This window comes from Somniosus microcephalus, chromosome 17 (genome assembly GCF_052327205.1).
Source record: "Somniosus microcephalus isolate GS21.2 chromosome 17, FLI_Smic_1.0, whole genome shotgun sequence".
Classification (NCBI taxonomy): domain Eukaryota; kingdom Metazoa; phylum Chordata; class Chondrichthyes; order Squaliformes; family Somniosidae; genus Somniosus; species Somniosus microcephalus.
The window spans coordinates 54,194,521-54,220,617 of NC_141003.1; the positions used below are offsets into that span (position 1 = coordinate 54,194,521).

General features: G+C 42.4%; 1 protein-coding gene and 1 long non-coding RNA gene across 8 annotated transcripts in view; one reads left to right on the forward strand and one right to left on the reverse strand.

Moving 5' to 3' along the window:
- The window catches only part of LOC147105722 (voltage-dependent calcium channel subunit alpha-2/delta-1-like), an 856,467-nt gene that overhangs the window by 775,348 nt on the left and 55,022 nt on the right, over positions 1–26,097 (forward strand). For all 7 annotated transcript variants that reach the window (XM_086010352.1, XM_086010353.1, XM_086010355.1 and 4 more), the window contains 3 exons: positions 15,676–15,760; positions 19,588–19,650; positions 24,308–24,411. In XM_086010352.1, the coding sequence (XP_085866478.1) occupies positions 15,676–15,760; positions 19,588–19,650; positions 24,308–24,411 (252 nt within the window). The remainder of the gene's footprint in view (positions 1–15,675; positions 15,761–19,587; positions 19,651–24,307; positions 24,412–26,097) is intronic.
- Positions 16,003–24,951, reverse strand: LOC147105723 (uncharacterized). Its single transcript, XR_015081566.1, has 3 exons — positions 24,770–24,951; positions 23,742–24,146; positions 16,003–17,586 (listed from the first exon to the last, which is right to left on the reverse strand). It is a non-coding gene; the product is annotated as an uncharacterized LOC147105723 (long non-coding RNA).

The following is a 26,097-nucleotide window of genomic DNA, read 5'->3' on the forward strand; positions in this document are numbered from 1 at the left end:
CTCTCTCTTCCCCCCAGTCGCTCTCTCTCTTCCCCCCAGTCGCTCTCTCTCTTCCCCCCAGTCGCTCTCTCTCTTCCCCCCAGTCGCTCTCTCTCTTCCCCCCCAGTCGCTCTCTCTCTTCCCCCCCAGTCGCTCTCTCTCTTCCCCCCCAGTCGCTCTCTCTCTTCCCCCCCAGTCGCTCTCTCTCTTCCCCCCCAGTCGCTCTCTCTCTTCCCCCCCAGTCGCTCTCTCTCTTCCCCCCCAGTCGCTCTCTCTTCCCCCCCAGTCGCTCTCTCTCTTCCCCCCCAGTCGCTCTCTCTCTTCCCCCCCAGTCGCTCTCTCTCTTCCCCCCAGTCGCTCTCTCTCTTCCCCCCAGTCGCTCTCTCTCTTCCCCCAGTCGCTCTCTCTCTTCCCCCAGTCGCTCTCTCTCTTCCCCCAGTCGCTCTCTCTCTTCCCCCCAGTCGCTCTCTCTCTTCCCCCCAGTCGCTCTCTCTCTTCCCCCCAGTCGCTCTCTCTCTTCCCCCCAGTCGCTCTCTCTCTTCCCCCCGTCGCTCTCTCTCTTCCCCCCAGTCGCTCTCTCTCTTCCCCCCAGTCGCTCTCTCTCTTCCCCCCAGTCGCTCTCTCTCTTCCCCCCAGTCGCTCTCTCTCTTCCCCCCAGTCGCTCTCTCTCTTCCCCCCAGTCGCTCTCTCTCTTCCCCCCAGTCGCTCTCTCTCTTCCCCCCAGTCGCTCTCTCTCTTCCCCCCAGTCGCTCTCTCTCTTCCCCCAGTCGCTCTCTCTCTTCCCCCCAGTCGCTCTCTCTCTTCCCCCCAGTCGCTCTCTCTCTTCCCCCCAGTCGCTCTCTCTCTTCCCCCCAGTCGCTCTCTCTCTTCCCCCCAGTCGCTCTCTCTCTTCCCCCAGTCGCTCTCTCTCTTCCCCCCAGTCGCTCTCTCTCTTCCCCCCAGTCGCTCTCTCTCTTCCCCCCAGTCGCTCTCTCTCTTCCCCCAGTCGCTCTCTCTCTTCCCCCCAGTCGCTCTCTCTCTTCCCCCCAGTCGCTCTCTCTCTTCCCCCCAGTCGCTCTCTCTCTTCCCCCCAGTCGCTCTCTCTCTTCCCCCCAGTCGCTCTCTCTCTTCCCCCCAGTCGCTCTCTCTCTTCCCCCCAGTCGCTCTCTCTCTTCCCCCCAGTCGCTCTCTCTCTTCCCCCCAGTCGCTCTCTCTCTTCCCCCCAGTCGCTCTCTCTCTTCCCCCCAGTCGCTCTCTCTCTTCCCCCGTCGCTCTCTCTCTTCCCCCCAGTCGCTTTCTCTCCTCCCCCCAGTCGCTCTCTCTCTTCCCCCCAGTCGCTCTCTCTCTTCCCCCCAGTCGCTCTCTCTCTTCCCCCCAGTCGCTCTCTCTCTTCCCCCCAGTCGCTCTCTCTCTTCCCCCCAGTCGCTCTCTCTCTTCCCCCCGTCGCTCTCTCTCTTCCCCTCCAGTCGCTCGCTCTCTTCCCCCCCGTCGCTCTCTCTCTTCCCCCCCCCAGTCGCTCTCTCTCTTCCCCCCCAGTCGCTCTCTCTCTTCCCCCCCCAGTCGCTCTCTCTCTTCCCCCCCAGTCGCGCTCTCTCTTCCCCGCCCCCAGTCGCTCTCTCTCTTCCCCCCCCAGTCGCTCTCTCTCTTCCAACAACAACATGCCCTCAAAAGACCCTCGGCACCGCCGGGCACTTCAGCTAGTATTGTTATAATTGAGTTGTTTCATAATGCACACATCCTGTCAGCAAGCAAAAACAATCTTATCTGCAAGGAAGACATAGGACATTGGCTGAATCATCCCGCCAACTCATGCATCTGCTTATACTCATCCATTTTAGATAACACGCTGCAGATGTTGAAGTGTTCAAAAGCTTGTTTATGTGCAATATATAAAAGTTGTATTGATATGACTGGTATGTCCTTCCATCCATGGTATTATTTTATTTTTAACATTGCATTTAGTTTTAGGCTTAATATTGGAGAATGAAAAAAATGAAACTAAGTTAAAAGAGCAGCTTATGACCTCATTTAAAATTCAGATCAGTCATTCAATTGGAAAATGTCATTTCCTTCCAAATTGGATATATACTTTTTTAGCATTATACAGTATAATGCCTAGAAAAAAGAAAGCACTTGCATTTATATAGTACCTTTCATGATCTCAGGATGTCCCAAAGTGCTTTACAGCCAATGAATGCTTTTGAAGTGCAGTCAATTGTTGTAATGTTGGCAAACAGGCAGCCAAGTTGTGCACAGTGAGATCCCAGAAACAGCAATGAGCTAATGACCAGATAATCAGTTTTAGTGATGCTGGTTGAGGGATAAGTATTGGCCAGGACATTGGGGAGAATTCCCTTCCTCTTCTTTGAATAGTGTCATGAGAATAGTGTCCTAGGCCCAACCATCTTCAGCTGCTTCATCAATGACCTTCCCTCCAACATAAGGTCAGAAATGGGGATGTTCAGTGCCATTCACAACTCCTCAGATTTTCCGAATAGAGGCTTCCTGCGGGCGGTTGCCTCCAATCGAGAAAAATCTACGCACTTACCTGCTGGCTCCGTAGGTCCCGAGACTTCCGATCCTGGGCCTCTCTTGGTGCGCGCGAGCAGAGGCCCAGGTATCCCAGGGGCACAGGCGGTTCGCAGCGTCCCTGGGATCACGTGGGCCATGGGGAACCAATTAAAGAAGAGAATCCCCCTTCACACTTTTTAGAGGTCTCTCCGCACAGATCTGTCAAAAGTATGAATGGGGATCACATTTAAAAACAGAGTAAAGCATTAAATAATTTTTTTTAAATCATGTATTTGAAATTATTTAAAATTACATTAAATTAAATATTTTAAACAAAAATTTTATTTTTTGAAAAAAATAATTAGTATTTTACGGGTCTAAAAATAAACTTAGCTTTTTTAAAAAGTATTTTAAAATTATAAATGAGTGGGAAAAAATGTATTTTAATTTTTTTTTTAACTCTTATGCAGGTAAAAGCAGGCCTTACACATGCTTTTACCAGGCGTAAGATTTTTAAAGGTTTTCAGCGGGCAGAGGTTGTGCAGAAAGCAGAACTCTCCACCCGCAGAGGCCCTTCTCCCGGGCAGGCGGATGATCTGTCAAGAGGATTCTTGACAGATCGCAAGTGCCAGGTTTTAGAGCATGTGCTTCGCATGCCTGAAACCGGCACTTGCGAGGCCCCTACGGGTGCATACACACCTCGTACGCACCCGTGGGGGTTGGAATATCTGGCCCAATGAAGCAGTCCATGCTCGCATGCAACAAGACTTGGACGACGTTCAGGCTTGGGCTGATAAGTGGCAGTCTTATCAACAGCCAGTGTCATCAATCATAAGACTTTCTTTTAACCAAGGCCCAAGGTTACTTGACACAGAAATAAGTTCTCCTTTGTTTAGTCAACACCACCTGCTTCTATATACAGTGAACTGTCTTTCTGACTGAATGTAGAAATCATGTTGGAAATTAACTCTCTTGTTGGGCTCACGACAGTTTTCCTACATAACACTGTTATAATAAAAACGCAAGTTGTCTGACTTGCTGAGAGCAATGCTACAGGAAACCTGCTGGTATGGGGAATCATAGAATCATAGAAACTTGCAGCACAGAAGGAGGCCATTCAGCCCATCGTGCCTGTGCTGGCTCTTTGAAAGAGCAGCTGTGCTTAGTCCCACATCCCCGCTTTTTGTTCGTTACCTTGTAAGTTCCTCATCCTCAAGTATCTGTCCCTTTTTAAATTATTCATGGAATCAGCTTCTACCACCTTTTCAGGTAGAGCGTTCCAGATCCCAACGACTCTGAGTGAAAAGATTTCTCCTCATCTCCCCTCTAGATCTTTTGGCAATGATTTTAAATCTATGACCTCTGGTTATTGACTCACTCACCAGAGTGAATAGGTTTTCTCGATCTACTCTATCAAAACCTCTCAAAATCTTGAAAACCTCGATTAGGTCACCTCTTAACCTTCTCTGTTCCAAGGAGAACAGTCCTAACTTTTCCAACCTCTCCTCATAACTGGGCAATATTGAGATAAGCAGAATAAACAAACGTGCACAGAAGCTTTGGTGTCCAAATTCACATTTTTCATATGCCTATAATTTTTGAAGTAGAAGTATTTCTGGCAAGTTTCAAATCATAATCTCCATGTAGCTTTCTTCAAACAGAGATATCCAGTTTATGGACATTCCTCGAAGGTGCAAATGGAAAATAGGTCCTGATAATTGTCATGTGTTTGTATTTTTAAAAATATAATTTAATCAAGTCAATATATGTCTTCTCTCTAAGATGTAGGCAGCTCCAATCTAATTAGAATTCCTGTGTGGGAATTGGATTTTGGTTTGAGATATTAATTGAGCTATCTAATGTCGGCAGCTGTGTTTGTTAAGTGACATAGCTGTGGTGATATTTCTGTTCCTGCAAACACAAAGGTGCATAATTGATGATGCATATTAAAAATGACTAACTGTTATGTTGGTAACATTTGGGGGTCTAAGATTTTCACTGTTATGTCTGTTTCTAGCAGTAGCAACTGTGCAAATGTATAAATTATATGCATTTCAATATGTGTTGCTTTGCCCCTAATGTCAGCCATAGCTCAGTTGGTAGCACCCTCGCCTCTGAGTTAGAAGGTCGTGGGTTCAAGTCCCGCTCCAGGGACTTGAGCACAAAAATCTAGGCTGACACTCCAGTGCAGTGCTGAGGGAGCACGGCACTGTTGGAGGTGCCATCTTTCGGATGAAACATTAAACCAAGGTGGAAATAAAATATCCCATGAGTCTATTTGGAAGAAGAGCAGGGGAGTTGTTCCCTGTGTCCTGGCCAGTATTTACCCCTCAATCCACAACACTTAAAACAGATTATCTGCTCATTATCACGTTGCTGTTTGTGGGAGTTTGCTGTGTGCTAAATTGGTTGCCGCATTTCCTACATTACAACAGTGACTACACTTCAAAAGTACTTCATTGACTGTAAAGGGACTGTCATAAATCGCAACTTCTACAAGAAGTACTACTGAACGGCCAGCTGAGGACGCCGCCCGAGGAGTATAAATACTCGGGCGTGGGCCCACCTTGGCCAGAGACAGTCTGGAAACAGGAAGTTAGTGACTACTAACTAGACCTCCATGTTTTGTTACAAGTCAATTAAAGCCTTGCTTTATGTACAACCAAGTGCGTAGTGAGTCTTTATTACATCAGGGACATCCTGAGGTCATGAAAGGCTCTATATAAATGCAAGTCTTTCTTTCAAAGGGTGTTCCAGTATCCATTGTTAGTGACTCCTTGGAATTAATAGTCATATTTCAGCCCATCACACAAACTCGTTCTTAATTCTGTTTATCAATGTTGAGAGTTTTCGAAAGTGTAAAATCAAAGGAATACATTGAAGAGTGAAAGCTGATCTTTCATCAGAACTTCACCTCTGAACCCTGACTTAGAGGGAAGTGATCATTAAGGAAGCAATGGTCAAGAGCGCTTGAGAAAAAAGGAGTTCTTGGCTGCAGTATTTTATCCTGTAACTTGGTGGAGCAAAACAGAAATGTTTGTTCTCGTTTCTTATTCGGATTCAAGAAGGTAATTAACTTCTGCGGACATTGCAAAGGATTTTTATGATATTGTGCTGTGCTAGAAATGCCTAATCCTAATAAAACTGGAAACACACAGGTCAACCAACATCTGTGGCGAGCACGGACAATTGGCATTATGGGTGTGTACCACCTTCTGTTTTGAAGAAGGTACCCAACCAAACCATGGACCGTCTGTCCTCTCTACAGAAGCTGGTTGACTGCTATGATTTTCTGCTTTTGTTTAAACTCTCAGGTATATACAGTATTTTGCTTTTTACTAATCTGAACTCTGGTACTTTCTCAGGTGCTTTATTTTGTAAATAAATGCTTTTAGTTAATTTTGCCTGTAAATGCCCTGCTCTGTGTTTTGATATTCTGAAATGCTGAATTAATTGAAAATGTCGTGCAATTATAATTAGCACTCACTCCGGATACCTTTTGTTCTCAAAAAGTTTGCTTACATAGGCAAGTCTTTATTTCCTATGATCAAAAATAGTCATCTGGAATACCGTGTTCTGGGCAAACAATGAACACTTTTATTTTTACTCGATAGCACACAAGAATTCCATTATATTTCATGATACTTCTGAAGACAGATAATCTGAGCCTCATTAGATACTTTTTGTAACAAGCAAAGCTATCAAATGTGTATATTTACAATAACAAGCTATAACTGCAAGATATTGAAAGCTATCCAAAAACAGAAGTCTAGAATCAGTTCACAAAAGGTTAAAGAGACGAACCAACCAAATGCGATCCTTCGTAGACTTCCTTGCAGACCTTAATACTTGTCAGGAAAAGATAGCAGATTTGTTTCTTAGCAAACAAATTGAATACAGTCTTTGCGGGAATTATATAGGTGTATGCCAGAAAATCCACTTTTTGAATCCATGCATCATAGCCTGACAGATCTAAACTGCTGATGCAGGAAATGGTACCAGAGTTTTATACTCGTAAGTCTTTGAAAAACAGGCCCTGTTAGGAAGATCACTTATGAAACAGAGGTAGTCTTCTTGAACAATGTCAACAATCTTCCCAACCAATTAATCACAATGTTAGCCATGCCAGTCTGTGGTTTATGATGTACACTGTCTGCATTTGGGCCATTCCGCCTATCCCATTGGCATCTTGTTTAAAGCACAATTAATTCAATTGACCATTTTTGGATCAGGACTTAATTGGATTATAATGATTTTGTGTTAGTGCTTGGAGTGCTCTAGCCAACATGCTTGATTGCTGATGAATGCGTAATCTCCATCTTGAGTGTAGCATTGTAGAAACCTATTTTAAACTGAGAAACACAGTAAAGGAAAATTAATAAACCCTTGACGAAATATTTTTCTTTTGCATACAAGTCCATGTGAAGTCAAGTTGTGGGAACGGGGTGGTGCAATGGGTTAGAAACTGACCTTTCACCTCTGGGACTAGAGTTCAAATGATAGGATGAAAGTCTCTTCTGCCTGTTGACTCTAGGGGTCCTATGTGAACTAGGTTTAGGCACTGTTAATTCCTACGGGGTACGGGCCAGCAACACAGACACTACCCTAATTCAACATAATTGATAATATACCTGACCTAGAAATGCTTGATACGGACATTAGGAACCTGAAATGGAAAGTGTTGCATTCCCCAGTCATAAAAACTAGAAAAAAGGTCCAGTGCACTGATTACTGCGATTTAGTCATCATTAGCCCAGGTCTCGCGCCAACTGCTGGAACAAACTTTGTAAAAGTGCAACTTCTGGTTCATGAGGGCAAGGTCCACTCACAGGAATGCTACGAAAGCATTGAAAGAAAGAATGGTGCTTTAAAACTCACACCGCAACGTCATCCTGAGAAGGAATACTCTATTTCCCCGAGGTGGTGGTTTAGATCTGGCACTCAGGTCCAACAACCACTTTTGGTGTCTGGTATTTGTTACTTCTGAGCTGAGCTGAGCTGTAACTGTGGGGATGGGGCTGAATGTGTAGCTGCAAGTTGCCCAGTTGGTCACTGGATTACAGTCTTTTACCCCTAGTTAGCTTTGTGCAGACAACCTGCAGACAAATTTTACCCAGAAACAAGAATATATTGTAGAAATCAGATTGATTTGATTATAGTCTGTTCCTATAAAATAAATTATTAAATGACTAACTAAATGTTCTGATCCAAGCATTGCATTTTCTATTAAACTAGCCTTGCATTTAAATTATATTCTCTAATTTTTTTTCGTGTAGCTATTGCATCTTATCACAAAATCTTAACTGTGTATTTATTCCTCAAAGAAAACAAAAAAGGCTGGGTTTGAAATAAGTTGTTTATTATCAGTCATGTGATATCGCATTTGTGTATTACCTGCAAAAATCAAACTCCTCAGTTGCTCAAGCTGTATTGTGTTGTGCCAGCAACAGCTACTGCTTGCATACAAACCGTATGGTCTGTAGCCCAGTGAACCATTAGAACCACAGATGGACTTAAATATGTAAAATGAATAGTAGTTTGTCAATATTCTTGTATTTTTGATTAAAAAAACATCAGATTTAATGGTCCCATAGTGCTGTGAGTTGAGCTCTCAGCCGAGACACTGCAATTTTAACACCAATAAGAAAAACAACTTTAATAATATAAATTTGAATCTTTGAAGAGGGAATCTGTTTCATATTTTATGTTTGGGACCTTTTCTTACCAGGGTTTGTAGACTGTGGGTGGAATTTTAATGTGGTGCTCCACAGGGGAGCATGGAATGGGATATCTCAGTGTCTAGAAACTCCTTCAACCACAACCCCCCCTCATTTATAGAGCAAAGATTGATATCAGTGAACAGCTAACACAACATAAGAACAGTTTAGCTACATTAATAGTTGCCAACAGTATGCTATGTTTCGAATGCTTCTCTGTTATCTTAGGGCATTTGAACCTTCCAGCTCAGCTAACAATATTGTCCAATCAAAGTGAGAAGCTTTCAGATGGTAAAATAGATACAAAGTGGCACAATCAATGGGGGGGGGGGGGAGAAATTCAAACCATTACAGTGAATTACTGCATCATAGGTCACTGGCATCCTTCCCTGCAACATCCATGAGTCATTTGGGACCAATTGGTGCCTCCCACAGATGACTCATTAGACCTCAGGGTCTGCCATTTCATTTGCTGCAGTGGTGTTTGATGGAGAAAGCTACGAAACATAGCATTTTAAATGTCCCTTTGATGAGGTGCCAGAGGTAGAGGGCTGCCTTGGTTATATTGCAGACTGAGGAAAAAGCTGGTTTCTTGAAGAGAGCTGTGCTCTTCTGTGATTTCATTTTGAAAGCACAGCAACCTGAATGAATTATGGAACCACCAAGGTCAGATTAGATCATATGGTTGAAATGAAATCACTGTCTGAGTGAAAATAAAAATGTATTCTTTTTAATGTTAGTGTTAAACTGTGGCTTCCAGGAAATGCATGGGTTATGTGCCATGGAGTTTTTATTTTTGAATCCATAATGATTTAAGGAATTTAATTCTGTACATGTATTTTTTCACCAATTAGTTAAGCTAGCAATAATTGTAATCCAAAAATGGGTCTTTAAAAATAGCTAAATTATTAGAAATTAAAAATGTTTTCTTAAATTCAAAAACTCCAAAGGGAAAAGTATACAATTGCTGTTACTGTTGACATTGGGACTGCCTTTATTTTGAGTGATAGACTGTTCAGTGGGGTGTCACAGTCTATAACATTAGAATCTGAACATATTAGTGTTAATTTTCTCTGAGGTCCTGTATACATCTGTATACCGTGCTAATGTATCTTGGCCATCCTTCCTCATATTCAGTGTAAACTCAATTTTATTTAAAGGAGCAACAAACAGTCCGAATACCTGTCTAGACCCTTGATCTCACTCTCCACCCCCACCGCTATGGGAATGTGTCTCTTAGTAGTCCTTTTTCAAAAGTGTTTTGGTGGCATTATGCTTTTACAGTGCCACTCCTAGGTACTTTTAGTAGAGTTGTTTGTGCAATAACAATTTAAGAACAAAATGTTATTTACCTTTCTTGAACCACAAACATGTTCGCTATAATTTCCCTGCCACCTGCCATGGCAGAGTACTAAATTCCATTGTTGCTGTGTAACAAGTGGACTATATAATGTAGGTAACCACATACGGTATGTATGAACATCCAACTTTGATTACATTGGTACTTCTCAAATATGAATTCAGGAATGGAGAGCTCTTTATAAACCCGATGTTTTAATAAGCCTCCAGGTTACTTTGAAATATTGTAATAAACTTGAGACTTTATACCCCAGAGGTGAGAGAGGGACAGAGAAGCTTAACTGAACTATTGAACTTGATGGGGAACTTGTAGTGTCTTGCAATATTGTGATGCTGAGCTGCAAAGCCTTCCAAATAGGTCACAATGCAAATTCCGTGTACGTCTAATTCGAGTGCACTGCTGAGCTCCTCAGAGAGAATGTATTCTGAACTTACCTAGTGCACCATCAGCTTAAAGTCTATTCCACCTAGCAACTCAGTGAGACTGCTGATATAAAATGTGGACATAACTGTGAGAAAGCAAACTGTAAAAATCACCTTAGAAAGACTGAACTTGCACTTATATGCAACATAGTGCTTTATTAAATCCTCAGGACATTCCAATGTGTTTTACAATCAATGGATTACTTTTGAAATGCAGTCACTGTTGTTCTATAAGCACTTGTGGCAGCCAGTTTGTACACAGCAAGATCCTACAAACAGCGACTGAATGACCAGCTAATCTATTTTTGGTGGTGTGGGTTGAGGAAGGAAAGCTCCTTTTTTTAAATTCAATCTTGGGATGTGGGCATCGCTGGCAAGGCCAGCATTCATTGCCCATCCCTAACTGCCCTTGAGAAGGTGGTGGTGAGCCACCTTCTTGAACCGCTGCAGTCCTTGTGGTGAAGGCACTCCCACAGTGCTGTTCGGTAAGGAATTCCAAGATTTTGACCCAGCAACGATGATATATGTCCAAGTCAGTATGGTGTGTGACTTAGATGGTCTTCTTTGAATACTGCTACAGGATCATTTAGCTGGCCGTACCTTCAGCACTGCAGCAGTACCCTCAGTACTACATTGAAGTGTCAGTTCAAATTGAGTTTGAGTCTGTAGAGGAGTTTCTGACTCCGAGATGAGAGTGCTATCAACTGAGCCAATCTAACATCTTAGCAGCGCCAGTAACAGATAGCAGCTGTGGAGTTTAAAAAATAGACAATTTACACAAAACTGTCAATGAATGCTCTCTACTAGAGTTTTTGGCCAGGGTTCCCACTTCTGCACTTGTTAGCTAATGATTTATCTCCCATTCACTCGGTGGAAAATCAGGGTCAGCAAGTGCAGAAGTAGAAAATAACAACCTTTGAAATTGCTGAAGTCTGGATATGTTCATCCTGTCCAGCAAAGAATCTTTTTGCTTTATAGCAATTCAAATGTATTGCAGTATCGTAATTCACATTTTACATCCAATCAAACTAGTTTGAGAAGCTTGTTAATTTTTAGATTTCCTCCCAATCCCTGCTGTCCTTTGCCCTAGTGTCCTAAAATAATAGCATATAGGTAGAAAGAGACTAGAACAAGAATATACTAATACACAACTAAAGAGAAAGGATGGAAACAGATTCAATAGTAGCTTTCAAAGGGAATTGGAGAAAAAATTGCCGGGCTATGGGGAAAGAGCGGGGGAGTGGGACTAACTGGATTGCTCTTCGAAAGATTCAGCGCAGGCTCGATGGACCGAATGGCCTCCTTCTGGGCTGTACTATTCTATGATTCTAGCCACAAGCACCTAGTTTGTCTTCCTCATAATTTTATTTATCCTACTGCTGTTCATGAGCTATTGTACACGCATCAAAGCAACTAAAGGGGTTTTGGAAGATATTTTGTTCTAAACTAATTTGGAAAGTGCTCTAAAACAGCATAACTCCATATTTTTTTTCTCTGTGATACTAAAGTGCATTGCAAAATAATCCTAATTTTGGGTGAAAAATCAGTCTCCAATTCCCATTCATTATAAACCTGTATCTACTGTGTTTTTTTTATAATGGTTTATACTTAGAGCTAAATGTGAGCCTTGTGAACATGGTGAGAAACAAGTCTGCTCTCTCAAGCTTATAGTTCTACTGGTGTCCTCGTGACTCAGGGCTGTACAGGTGAACAAACACACCAACCTTACATTAGCGTAACTACTAGCAAAGCAGAAATGGTTTGTGAAAATAATTTATGATTAAATCAGGACTTTGAGGAATTGTGGACAAATTTGAACAAGTTGCTAATCTTTGTACCATAACCAATTCCACAATGCAATAAAATGATCGCCGAAAAGACTAAACAAAAGCAGATGTCTCATACAGAAGTGATCAAGCTTCTAAAATATGCTGCTTTCTTGGGTAAAATTTAGCAGTGGATTGATATTTACTTTGCTAAGCATTAGCCTGATGCATTGTCAGAAATCCTTGTCACGAATTCAATTCCAAACTGGACAGCAAGTATACGATCTACCCCACAAGTCATATTCCCATAAATCACAAATAACTCTTTAGTGAGTGTCTTATGAGCTCAGTAATGACTCAGAATGAGAATCCCTCTTCAAACTATTACAACTAAAAAGGAAGGATGGAGACAAACAGAAGAGGATGTCTAGCCAGTTAGACACAATTTTTTGTGTGTGTCTAGTGTGATTGGTTCACCATACCATTTTTTAACCTCACTTTGTGTAACCTGAATATTTTGGCACCTTTTACAAAGTTAGCCACAAAAGGTCGCCTCAATGAGAGCATGTTCTCCATTAAATAAAGACTGAAGCATGGCAACAAACTAATCACAAATCCTTTGTGTTGAACCATTCTTAAGAGATTTTGGGTCCACACTAAAAATATTCTCTCGGGTTCATTGTCACCAGCATCTCCTGATCCCATATCCCTCACAATCAAGAATTTACTTTTACTACCCAATATTTAGTCATACGATAGCATGTCTCGGGTTGTAACAATGAAACTGCTTGTTATGTGAACTGGATACTCTAATATCTCTCGTGCTGTATGGTGACTCCACTGGCCATGTAATTTGTGGCCTCCGAGATAGACTTGTTTGAGTTTGAATTAATGGCAAGGATTTCTGCTTTCTCCTATCATCTGGAAGGTGGACTGATGAACACTAAACCAACAAGCTGATTTATTTTACATAGAATATGTCAATGAATGGAACAACTTTTGAATAATTGTTCCTCAAAAAAAATTAATAACATATACCAAGTTATGCTTGTTAGCAGGGTTAACTATATTTTCTGACTGGAAATTTCACTGAAACTAGCCAAGACTAAACTTAAGCTGGGAGCTCTCGCTCCCTGACCTCCATACAAAACCTCTGCAGACTTATCTCCTTTCTTACATGGAAAGGAAGCCAAAGGCTTGCCCTCTGACTTGCCCCCAGTTATCCATGCTCAGGAACTGGCTAGTCGAGCTACCAATTAAACCTACTACTGCCCACTTAGGTCTCAGCTCCAGACAGCTAAGCCTCACTGAGTTCACATGAATGAAGCCTTTCCAACACATCATGCATGACTATTCACTGGAATGTCTTCAGTAAACGTCCATTACCTGAAGTGGATATGGTATGCAGGAAGCACCATTCTGGACAGGCATTTCAGCTGAATTCTATTCCACATTCCCTTGAAAAGAGAAGACAGAGAGGGGATATGACAGAAGTGTTTAAAATTATGAAAGGATTGGACAAATTGGGTCCAAGTAAGCTTCTCTGCTGCATACAGACTTTAAGCAGAAGGGCTGATATTTACAAATCAAGGACAATAAAAGAAAATAGGACATACAGGAGGGCCTTCCCTCCATCATAAGGTCAGAAGTGGGGATGTTTGCTGATGATTGCAGTGTTCAGTTCCATTCGCAACTCCTCAGATAATGAAGCAGTCCATTCCCGCATGCAGCAAGACCTGGACAACATTCAGGCTTGAGCTGAGAAGTGGCAAGTAATATTCATGCCACACAATGAATATCTCCAACAAGTGAGAGTCTAACCACCACCCCTTGACATTCAACGGCTTTACCATTGCCAAATCCCCCAACATCAACATCTTGGGGGTCACCATTGACCAGAAACTTAACTGGGCCAGCCACATAAATACAGTGGCTACAAGAGCAAGTCACAGGCTGGGTATACTGCGGTGAGGGTCTCCCCAAAGCCTTTCAACCATCTACAAGGCACAAGTAAGGAATGTGATAGAATACTCTCCACTTGCCTGGATGAGTGCAGCTCCAACAACACACAAGAAGCTCGACAGCATCCAGGACAAAGCAGCCTGATTGATCACCACCCCATCCACCACCTTAAACATTCACTCCCTCCACCACCGGCGCACCGTGGCTGCAGTGTGTACCATCTACAAGATGCACTGCAGCAACTCGCCAAGGCTTCTTTGACAGCACCTCCCAAACCTACAATCTCTACCACCTAGAAGGACAAGGGCAGCAGGCACATGGGAAAACCACCTGCAAGTTCCCATCCAAGTTACACACCATCCTGACTGGGAAATACATCGCTGTCCCTTCATCATCGCTGGGTCAAAATCCTGGAACTCCCTCCCTAACAGCACTATGGGAGTACCTTCACCCCACGGACTGCAGTGGTTCAAGAAGGTGGCTCATCACCACCTTCTCGAGGGCAACTAGGGATGGGCAATAAATGCTGGCCTTGCCAGCGATGCCCACATCCTAGGAACAACTAAAAAAAAAAAGAACTTTTTTACTAAAGAGGTGTTATGTGGAACAGATTACCAGCATGGGTGGTGGAACAAGAAACCTTAATGGGTTTCAAGACGGTAATGGACAGGTTCTTGCCAACAAAAGCTTACGTTTTTGAAACAGACCCTCATCCAACCAAACACAGGGAGCCCAAAATGGAGGCAATATATTTTTTTTTTTTAAACTCAATAAATCAATGTTCAAATTCAAAATAAGAGATTTTGTTAAGTTAATACGACATTGTCTATATGTTCTATATACCTGTATTAGAGTTATCAAGTAACCCTACTACTTGACATAGGAAAGCAATCCTGCCTGGGTTTTATGCTTAAAGTGATCTAGTACATTAGATTTGAATATTATGATTATGGAATAATAGTGTATCCTGTGATTAATAAATAACTATACCCATTTATAAATAAATATTTAGATCACATTCCTTCCTTCCTTCTGGGAGATGTAATGTTTTTTTGATTGCACAGTTCGACATAATCAAGTACAAGTTTGGTTGACATGATTGATGTAAGGATATCATTATTTTATGCAGTGATTCAGTTGCAGCATTGGTCTCTTTATCATTGCTTTTTTTCATAATTTCACTCGTTAGAGCTATTCTTGATCCAGCTTGGAAAATGGGTGATAAAACCTTGGCCTTCTCCAGACATTCAGGCTATGCAGGCAGCACCGATGAGGTATTATGTCAGTGCACTGGCCTGCTATAACACAGCATGGTAGAGCACGAGTTCTTGCCCATTGTTCTCCACATAGCACAGTCTTAATCTCAGCCGTAGCTGATTGAGGATGGCCACAACATGGAGGCAAATTGCTTCTTGTAAAGAAGGAAGGGAAAATAGTCAATCCACAGCTCTTGTGTGTTCCTTCAACAGGCCAATTTAGAACAAGAATGTCAGAGTTCAGGTTGACCAGTTGTGCTCTTTGTTCAAGTGTGGTCTGGGAGGTGAGAAAAAAACTACAGAACTGGGAAAAAATAACTTGGAAAATATTAGCAAAGAAAGAAATGTATAAAATACCAATTTAGTGCTTGTGACAATCATGGCCAGAGTTGAGCATTCCAGCTCCTGCCAAAATGTTTGAGTTCTTGAGATGACATAGCTGCTGGCTGGTATTGTGATGAAGAGGATTGAGAGCACAGAGGAATGGACGTTGGAGTGGATTGCTAATCATCATATGGGAAAGGGTTCAGGGCAATGACTATGCAGGATCCGGCAGAGAGGGTGGCTGCCATTCCCATGAGCTGACTTTTATAGAGCCTGTAATGATGAGTATTGTAGGAGAAGCAGCAGTTATTGTGTTTGTGTGATACTGTTCGAGTACTTGGCCCCTCCTATTACAGGCTGCGCATTTGTCTTCTGACTGCTCTTTCATTCTTTTTCTAGGCAAAACTGATCTGATCAATAACCTGTTGCTTGATGCTGGATTTACAAGTGAGCTTGTTACAAACTATTGGACTAAACAAAAGCCGTAAGTTCTGACTTCCCACTTCGTATGAGCTGTACTAAGTTTTAAAAAGTAAACTTTTGCTTCATTTCTTACTGCACAATGAATTTGTATTTACACCGTAAGCACACATGTGCACATAGAGACATAGAAAGATGCATCTCAGGGAGCAGTGGTTTGTAGAAAATCAGCCATTGTGTTGTGCAGGCTGCATAACCTGGTACTAGCGCTGGTGCAAGTGAGGTATGTTGAGTAAATCACTGGTCTCCAGTGCAAATTGCATTTTAATTACATAAACAATTGGTTTAAAAAATGAATTCTGGTTTTCAAGAGATGAACTGTTTAAGTAAAGAGGACACAGATTGTGTCTGTTTTAAAGAAAAATGAATCAGACTTGTCTTGTCAATTCAAGTAGCTTGGTACAGCATACTCCATTTATATGTTATGTGGCGTGGAATAAATATTGAATTTTTTAAAAACTGTATACAGTACTACACTTCATTTTTTTTTTTAAATACTCATTGGCTATCTTTGTGGAATTTGTGTTACTGGGAATGAAGCATATATTTACTGGTCTGCTCCCAGCCCATTCAGAATATACGATGCCACCAAGTCACCAGGCTGGCATGAGGTGATCCTAAATCTCTCACATGAATATATCGGGTGGCTAGAACCAGAATGACAAAGGAATACTGTTTTCTGTTTTGTATTGCTTTTAATTCAATTGTTTAGATTATAACTTAAACCTAGTATTATGGCAGGGCAGTAACTGGTTTCGAATTGCATTTGGAACAAAACTTAATTTTCCAAAAACTGCATTAAGAAAAAATTGTGCTCCAACTGATAAACTGTTGCCAGCGAGGCAATTGGCAGGCAGGCAGCAGGCTAGTTTTCAGAGAAGCCTGTTGTTGGCGATTGCAGGGATTGAATCTGACTACCCACAAACTCAAGACACTGAATGAAAATGTCGAGAGATTCCATTCAATAAAGAATATTTGAATGATCTTTGGCTGCCTTTGTGGAAACTGTCTCACTGCGGATGAAAGATAAATTGACGGGGCTGATGGGATGAAAGTCTGCTTTTTTAAAGATATTGCCTTAAGGTGTTCTGTTTGTTGAGATTTAAAACTATATTGAATTAGGGACAAATAAGTTCATATTTTATTAAGTTTAATGGATTTCAACTCTCATAACTTTCTACATTTGTCCACTCAATAGCTGCACACTCATTTTTACTGGCGTCAACTTCAGATCAGTTTCAGAAAACCAAAACGAGCCAAGCAGTACACACAGTAGTTTTCTTTGCTTTCACCATGTCAGGCTGACATTACTCCTTACAATTCAGAAATAAATGTAAATAAAAAGGACATATAAAACAGAGAGATAATGAACTGTAGATCCAATTAAAAGCTATGTTTCTGTTTTGGACTTTCTTCCAGTCCAACCCTGTGTTTTTCATTCACTGTTGTGGCCTGTAAATAACTGGATTGCTGCAATTAAAAAGAAGTCAAAAGTGCAGAAATGTGTTGGGCAGCAATGTGTTGGGCTAGCTTTCTCAAGTCCATCAACATAATGGGAATGAGTGTCATCAATATTATTAAAAGTTGTGTGTTTGTGATATTGTAGACTGGACTTTCCACTAATGCAAAATCCATGTGCATTTTCAGTGAAGAGAGTTCCATCACAAGAATGCGCTCCCGGTTCTGGATGATTGTCCTCGGTCAAGGAGAATGTGCATTTTTTTAGATGGGCTCTCTGGTCTCCACTGGGGAGCCTGCCTGGAGAAGGAGACATCGATTAGCTGCAGCAGTGTGATGTCGCTGGCAGCTTTTGTGTTGCCTGCCAAACTTCTGGAAAAGAACATTTTAAATTTTTTTTTAAGGTGCCTAAACATATGCAATCAATCATCCTGTGGTACTGTGGTTAGAATGGACCATTGTAGGGATCTGACTGTTCTTTGGTTTATACTAATCACACCACACAACACTACTCCATTACCAACATTGGTTCATATTAATCATGTAACATCACAGATCAAAAACTAAGTTCAACCTGCCATGATAGTTCCCCAGCTCCCCCTCCATTAAACCTCAACCACAGGCATTTTTACCCACTCTGTCTAGCCTCTCCTCTACATTTAGTTGAAGGCCTATCCTCTATCTCTGCTCTGTTCCTTCCAGGTCACAGTCCTCCTCCACCTTGCTCCCTCCCAGACCGAACCCTGAGCCTCAATCTCTCTTAACTGGGCATGATCTGAAATCTCCCAGAAATCCATTCTTCCCTCCCACTCTGCCAGACAGCCCCCGGTATCTCCCCGCCCAATCGCCATGCCCAGCTTCGGTATGTTGCCTTCCAGTTTGACAGAGAATGTGTAAGAATCTCATAGAGAAACAAAAAGTAGCAGACGTATAAAACAAGAGAGAGGAACAATCAAAAATAATTGGATAATTGAAAAAAGATGCATAGACCCAATGTTAGTCATAAATTCTGTCGTTACTTTTATAGTGCCATTATAAATTCCTACTTCCACATTTATTGTGAACACTGCCTGTGTCAACTTGCCCCATTGTAACTACACCAGTGCAGTGTCTGCACCAGGGAGGGGGAGGTATAATCACAGTATGACAAGTATATACAAGAAGGTTCCATTATAAATGTGGATATAAGAATTTATAATAGAAAATGTTGACAGCAAATGTGCTTCGACATAGCATATTTAATAAATACATATTACAGTATTCAAACTAACTATTATAAACACTTTTTCTTCCAGGATGTTTGCTATTTATCTTTGCCTTTCGAGTAATGTAACAACATCATGACTGTGCCAAATCAGATCTTGGAGATATATAATTCTAATGCTGCCTTTCTCCTTACAGATTCAAATTTAACATTATTCTTTGTAGTACACTTTTCATCATTGGAAAATTCTTTGGGCGAAGACATCTAATACTAAGCTTACGGATGCACCAGTCACCACATGAATATTTTAATTTGCCCTGTGTGCACTCCAAGTAACAGACTCTGAAAAGTGTAATTATTCAAAATCTGGGAGTGTTTCACAAGGCCAAATGAAATCTCTCACTGACACTTTCAGCCCAAATTTCGACAGCAAAACATTGTAACCATTCCTCTGACTACCTCTCCACCAACCCCACCCCCCCAACCCCGATCCCACAGTTCCACCATTTTCCTTCATGACGCCAGGTGCTTAATCCAACCAGCCAAATATGAGTGGGCGTATTAAAATATGACACATTTCCCATCATCTATGCCTCAGTAACACTGGATGGAAAGGACGCAGGACGCCTGCATGTCCCTGGTATCCAGTGTTGTTAAGGGTTAACTTTTAGATGCCAGTTTCCCTAATGCACTCCATCTCAGAGTGATCGACCACATTAGGGAAACCACGGCGATAATTAACCAACCACCATTTATTTTTTTAATTGTTCCTCAGGACCCCAGGCCCACGCAGCAAGGTGCCTCAGTGACTTGCCTGTGACCCTACCCTCCACAGGAGGCAGGCACCCCGCTGGAACCATTAAGGGCCTCAGTGCCTGCTAAAATATTTTAAAGTCTCTTACTGCAGAAAATGGGCAGGGATCAGGGGCACCCGTGAGAGGTGTGTGGAAGTCCCGCTTTAACGACAATCTGTTGCTATAGCAACAGACAGGAAATTCGGTCCCCAGCTCTAAAACCCAGTAATGGAGCAGGAAATGCACTCCACACAGTGGGAAAATAATTGTACTGTTCCATCAAAAAATCACAGTACAGTACCAGTATATGTAGGAAAGTTCTGTGATGATTTATATGTTGCCACTCCAATAATCTAACTTTTCTTTGTAAAATAGGGCTGGAGTTCTTGCCAGATTCGTAGCAACTGATGGTGGAATTACAAGAATTTACCCCAAAAGGTAGGATTTTTTACAACCAGTGGTGCATGTCTTGGGAACAGTTGTGTGTTCAGTTTTAGTCACGGTTCATATTGGCTAATTACATGATATTGTTAGGTGTCGATGTTAGTTGAAGATTGTCAATCATTAATAAATGTTGACTTCAAGAATCCTGTTGCTTCAGCTAAAAACAGATTTATTCAGAACTGTCCAGAGCACATACAAAATATTCTGCCTCCATTACGCTAACCTGACTTCACAGGGACAATTCATGTCAAGGTGTTAAGTAAGATGCCTTGCATTCTTTCCAATTATCCAACAAAGGTTTTTGAACGATGGAAGCCATTATTTTAAACCCTCTGATATGATGCTGCTGAAGGACAGAAAAGAATCCTGCCCTGACACCAGTCATGCTTAAATAATTAGAATTATCCGGTAATTCAAATTAAGCGACTGAAATAAAACCGCATTCGAGGCTTTTTTTTAGCACATTTCAAATTACCCAATAACTTCAATTTGTCAGGAATAGACTGTATCTATTTTGTAAAGTTCTCATTGTCTTTCTTGAAGGAAAGCAGTGGCTTGCATGATGAGGGAAGTGATAGTCACCTGAGGTTATATAACTTTCCAAAAATGCAAAGAGTGACGTATAATAATTATCAAAACAACTGCTACAAAACAAAGTAACAGAACACGATGTTCCTACCATGAGTGATTTCTTCAAATTTTAGTCTATGTGGAGAGGACAACCTCAATTCACAGATCATTCAAATAGAGTTGTTTACATTGATACTTGTATTTGCTTTTTGAGAGGTCTCCTTCCTGCCCATTATTTGGGTTATCCAGGAAATGGACACTACTCTAATCTCTAAGTGTTGTCTTTGTGCTGCCCGATTTTCTCTAAAGCAGACATCATGGGCTGGATTTTACTTACCGAGACGTCTGCGTCCTGCGGGTTTGCCAGTCAATTAAGGGAAAGCCGGTGTCAGATGACATCAGATGGTTTCATAGAAACATAGAAGATAGGAGCAGGAGTAGGCCATTCGGCCCCTCGAGCCTGCTCCACCATTCAATGAGATCATGGCTGATCATCCAAACTCCGTACCCTGCCCCTGCCTTCTCTCCATATCCCTTGATCCCTTTAGCTTTAAGAAATATATCTAATTCCTTCTTGAATATATTTAATGAATTGGCCTCCACTGCCTCCTGTGGTAGAGAATTCCACAGGTTCACCACTCTCTTGGTGAAGAAATTCCTCCTCATCTCTGTCCTAAATGGCTTACCCCTTATCCTTAGACAGTGACCCCTGGTTCTGGACTCCCTGGCCATCGGGAACATCCTTCCTGCATCTAGTCTGTCTAGTCCTGTTAGAATTTTATAAGTTTCAATGAGATCCCCTCTCATTCTTCTAAACTCCAGCGAGTATAAGCCCAAGCGACCCAATCTCTCCTCATACGTCACTCCTGCCATCCCAGGTATCAGCCTGGTGAATCTTCGCTGCACTCCCTCCATGGCAAGAACATCCTTCCTCAGATAAGGCGACCAAAACTGCACACAATACTCAAGGTGTGGTCTCACCAAGGCCCTGTACAACTGCAACAAGACATCCTTGCTCCTGTACTTGAACCCTCTCACTACGAAGGCCAACATACCATTTGCCGCCTTAACGGCCTGCTGCACCTGCATGCTTACCTTCAGCGACTGGTGCAAAAGGATACCCAGGTCTCGTTGCACTTCCCCTTCTCCCAATCTATTGCCATTCAGATAATAATCTGCCTTCCTGTTTTTGACACCAAAGTGGATAACCTCGCATTTATCCACGTCATATTGCATCTGCCATGCTTCTGCCCAATCACCCAACCTGTCCAAATCATACTGGAGTTTCTCGGCATCCTCCTCACAGCATACACGCCCACCCAGCTTTGTGTCATCTGCAAACTTGGAGATATTACATCTAGTTCCCTCGTCTAGATCATTAATATATATTGTGAATAGCTGGGGTCCTAGGACCGATCCCTGCGGTACCCCATTAGTCACTGCCTGCCACTCGGAAAAAGACCCGTTTATTCCAACTCTTTGCTTTCTGTCTGCCAACCAGTTCTCTATCCAAGTCAATACCTTGCCCCCAATCCCATGTGCCTTAACTTTTCATGCTAATCTCTTATGCGGGACCTTATCGAATACCTTCTGAAAGTCCAAATACACCACATCCACTGGTTCTCCGTTATCTATTTTAACAGTTACATCCTCAAAAAATTCCAGTAGATTAGTCAAGCACGATTTACCTTTTGTAAATCCATGTTGACTTTGTCCGATCCTGTCACTGTTTTCCAAGTGCTCTGCTATTACATCTTTTATAATGGACTCTAGCATTTTCCCCACTACCGATGTCAGGCTTACCGGTCTATAATTCCCCGTTTTCTCTCTACCACCTTTTTTGAATAGTGGGGTAACATTAGCTACCCTCCAATCCATGGGTACTGTTCCAGAGTCTATCGAATTTTGGAAGGTGACCCGCAATGCATCTACTATTTCTAGGGCCGGTTTTCTTAAAGGCATATGCACCACACTTGTTTGACAGATGATTTGACAATGTTTGACAGCATTGAGGTGCTGTCAAACACTGACAATCACTGTCCAAAGGTGAGCCCTTGCACCCAGGCTCTCCAATTACTCTCTCCTGAGGATAAAACAGATGGCAGCTGCAGCTGAGATTGCAGAAGCCATCTGTCACTTCTCCCGATGAAATGAGGCTACACACACACTTCACAGCTTGTCACCTGCAGAAACATCTAAACACATTAAACATTACTTTCACAACATGTCCTTACCTCTGACACTAACCTTCACACCACTTCTGCAGCTGTCATCCAAACACCAACATAACAACAGACCCACAGCATGCTTCACTTACCCTGGCGGGGTTCCCCGACGTCGGGAAGCCTGCAGCAGAAGTCGCAAAATGGGAAAAAGCCTCTTAACTGCCTGTTAACTACCTGTTAATAGGCAGTTAAGTGGCTATAATTCTCTTCCCGCCGCCAGGAGTCGGTTCCCTGTGCAAATCGGGTACCCGACTCCCGGGAAGATTGTTTGGAGGCGGGTTGGGAGCAGTTTCTGGACCCGCTCCCATTCTTCTTGAATTTCCCAGCAGTCCCTCAGGGCTGGTAAAATCGAGCCCTATATTTCAAATGCTCATCCCTTGTATGGGGTCCACTATAGGCTGACTTACATGAACAACAAAATCAGCAGTGTGTTCTGGTCAGTACTATAAGTGGGCTATAAAACAAGCGATGATTAGATGGTCCTGTTACAGCATATAGAACCAACGTACCAACCTCACCTTGTATTCTAAAGTATTCAAATGAACCTGATAAAGAAATGGGCTGCAAAAAATTGGATGTAGTGGTGTAGATTTGCTGCTTAGTGGATTGGCTCTAGAACAGCTGGAGGCAGTGTGAGTGCCAACTAGTTAAAACTGGAATACGGTATGAAGAAATCATCTGTCCAAAATTTAAATAAATGGGGCTGACAGCATGTGCATGGTATTAACTGTAAACTATTCAATTCACTTCTAGATTCCCTAGCATTGAGCACTCAATGTTGTCAGGCATCCATCACCTCACAACTACTGAAGATTGACATTGCACGATTCAGTATTAAAAACAAACACATTTACCTTTATGCCAGTTAGTTAATGTATTTGTTACTAATACCATATAATCCGATTTTGACCCATTGATGTCTTTCACTGTTGACTACACTTTACTTTGATGTGGCGCTGTTTCTTTCACTTGCTTACAATCAAACCCTGTTGAAATCACAGGTAGAAGAGGAATTCCAAACATGTTTCTTCTCAGGCTTGCATATGTACCCTTCTAATCGCACTTTGGTGGAGCAATAGTATAAAGACAAATGCCTGCCCGTATTCAATCACAGTCTACCTATTCTATATGTAGAGACATATTACGCCCGAAATTCAAATAGGGGTGAAGTGCAACAGAGTAGCTCCAAAGTGAGGAGGCCCAGACCCTGTCCCAAGTTACAGGGACATGGGCATTTGCATACTCGGGATGGGCAGCCTGCACCTATAACAGTGCATCAATGGCACCTACCCGGATCCACCAGTAGGAAGCATGGAGTGACGCCCAGTCGCTCCATGGGAAGAAGAAAGGCCTTGGGAATGGACCATTTAAAAAAATAAGCTCTTTTCTTCCACTCCTCATGAAGCAAGCAGGCTTCTATTTAAGGGTAATCGATCTCCTCTGGGACGATTCGCCTTCATTCCCTCCGCCTTTCAGAATATCACTGGGTTCCTCACACGGGGTGGAATCCTGGCAGAAGCAAGTTGTGCCCCATTTTCCAGCCCCCTCCAACAGTTCCACCAGAGAAGCACCAGGGTCTGATTGGAATCTTCGGCCTTTTGTCTTGAAAAATAGACTTTTTGCTGATTGATCAACTTGATGGTTATAGCAGATGTTCGTAGTAGACGTGGTGAGGAGAATTCCAGGGCTTTTAATCTGCAATTTAATTGAGAAGCATTCAGTATTTGCAAGTTTCTCCTTCCCTTTCATAGATCTATAGAAAAGATCGTGGGTTTAGGGCACTTTCAAGATATTGTTTAAGAGCAGTTTAAAGTATGATTCCCGTTATTTCTCAAATAATATTATTTCCTTTTTAGTGCTGGAGAAGAATGGACAGAAAATCCAGAGACATATGAAGCGAGCTACTACAAAAGGAGCCTAAACAACAATATTTACATCTTCACTGCGCCTTACATCAACAGTAAGATTACTGTGCTTTATCCAATTGGGAATCTTTACCAGTGACAGTTGGACATTGGGCTCACCATTATGCAAACCTGTTGATTTTAACGCTGGGCCTCATTTAAATTTTTTAAATCTGCCTCCCACCTGAAGTCGGCGGGAATTACGTCAGGGCCACGGGCGGGAGCGGGAATTGGTGTGGGAGCCGGGGCCCTAAGAGAATGGATCCCCGGTATAAGGTAAGTGCTCGGAGTGGTGGGTTGCAGAGCTGATGCCAGTTGGCGAAGGGAGAGGTAAGGCTGGGGCTGCGGAGACCAAAGATTGAGCAGCCCCTGGCCCACAACGATTCTGCATAAAAAGAATAATTTTTAACTTACATTGGCCCCTTCTGGCTACTCCGCAGATTCTTGTCATGGTAGAGCGGTCGGGGTTGGCACTGTGCGGGCCTCCCCAATCCGTGCGTTCAAATGGGGACGCGGTGCCGATGACATCATCAGGCCGCGACTTTTAGATTTAAATTTAGGTCCTTGTCTGCCTGTAGTTGGAGCTTCAGCCGACTTCAAATTCAGTAAAGATAGAATGTCGTCAGGCTGTTGAGCGGACTCGGATGATTTTTTAACCCCTTTCCTCCCTCCCATTCACTGTCCCTCCGAGCGAGAGGAGGGTGGGGAGCTGGTTAAAATCAGACCCATTATTTTCATAAAAGCTGCTGATAATGTTTTCCTTGTATCTGGTACGTATAATCCCTGATTCCCATTGTAATGAATTGAATTGGTTGTGAGGTTATAGAATATACTACAAGAGTTAGTGAAGTCTAGAAATAAACAGATATGGGAATAGAGCAGGCACATGGGATTAGGACTACTGTTCTTGTGGAGGACAATCACCAACATGGACTGGTTGGGCTGAACGAACTGTTCCATGTTGTAATTTCTATGTACAGTAATTCTATAAGTCACTTTGACAGTTTCCAAATACTAGAGGCATATAATGGTGTTCCTGAAATACAACAGGCTCATTTTTGAAAGAAAGAATGAGCATGCATTTATGTAGTACTTTTCACATTCTCAAGTCATCCCAAAGTACTGCACAGCCAATTATTCACACTTGAAGTGTGGTCACTATTGTTCTGTAGGAAAATGTGGCAGCCAATTTGCGCACAGCAAGGTTCCACAAAAAAGGATTGAGATTAATGTCCAGATGATGTGTTTTGGAGGCATTGGTTGAAGGATGAATGTTGGTCAGGACATTCTTCTTTCAAAAAGTGCCATCGGATTTTTTACATCCACCTGAAAAGTGAGACAGGGCCTCCGTTTCACATTCCAGCCAAAAGGCAGAAGCTCTGACAATGCATCACCCCCTCGGTAATACACTGAACTTTCAGCTTAGATCATGTGCTCAAGTCAAGCTGTGAACCCACAACCTTCTCAATCCGTAATCCACTGAGCTAAACTCTTATCAAGACTCTCGTGGATTAGTGAAGCTGTCAGTTTAAATCTTGTATCTGCCTGCAGCCCTGCATTGTTGGTGCGTGCCAACTCTTTGACCGGCACCATTACTTGTCGATCGTAAAGCTTCTCACACTACCATTATACAATAGAGCTGTGACAAGCCAGTAAATCAGTCCGATCAATTCAAACAGGAAGCTTGATCCTTAATCTGTACTGAGTTAACATAGAAACATAGAAGATAGGAGCAGGAGTAG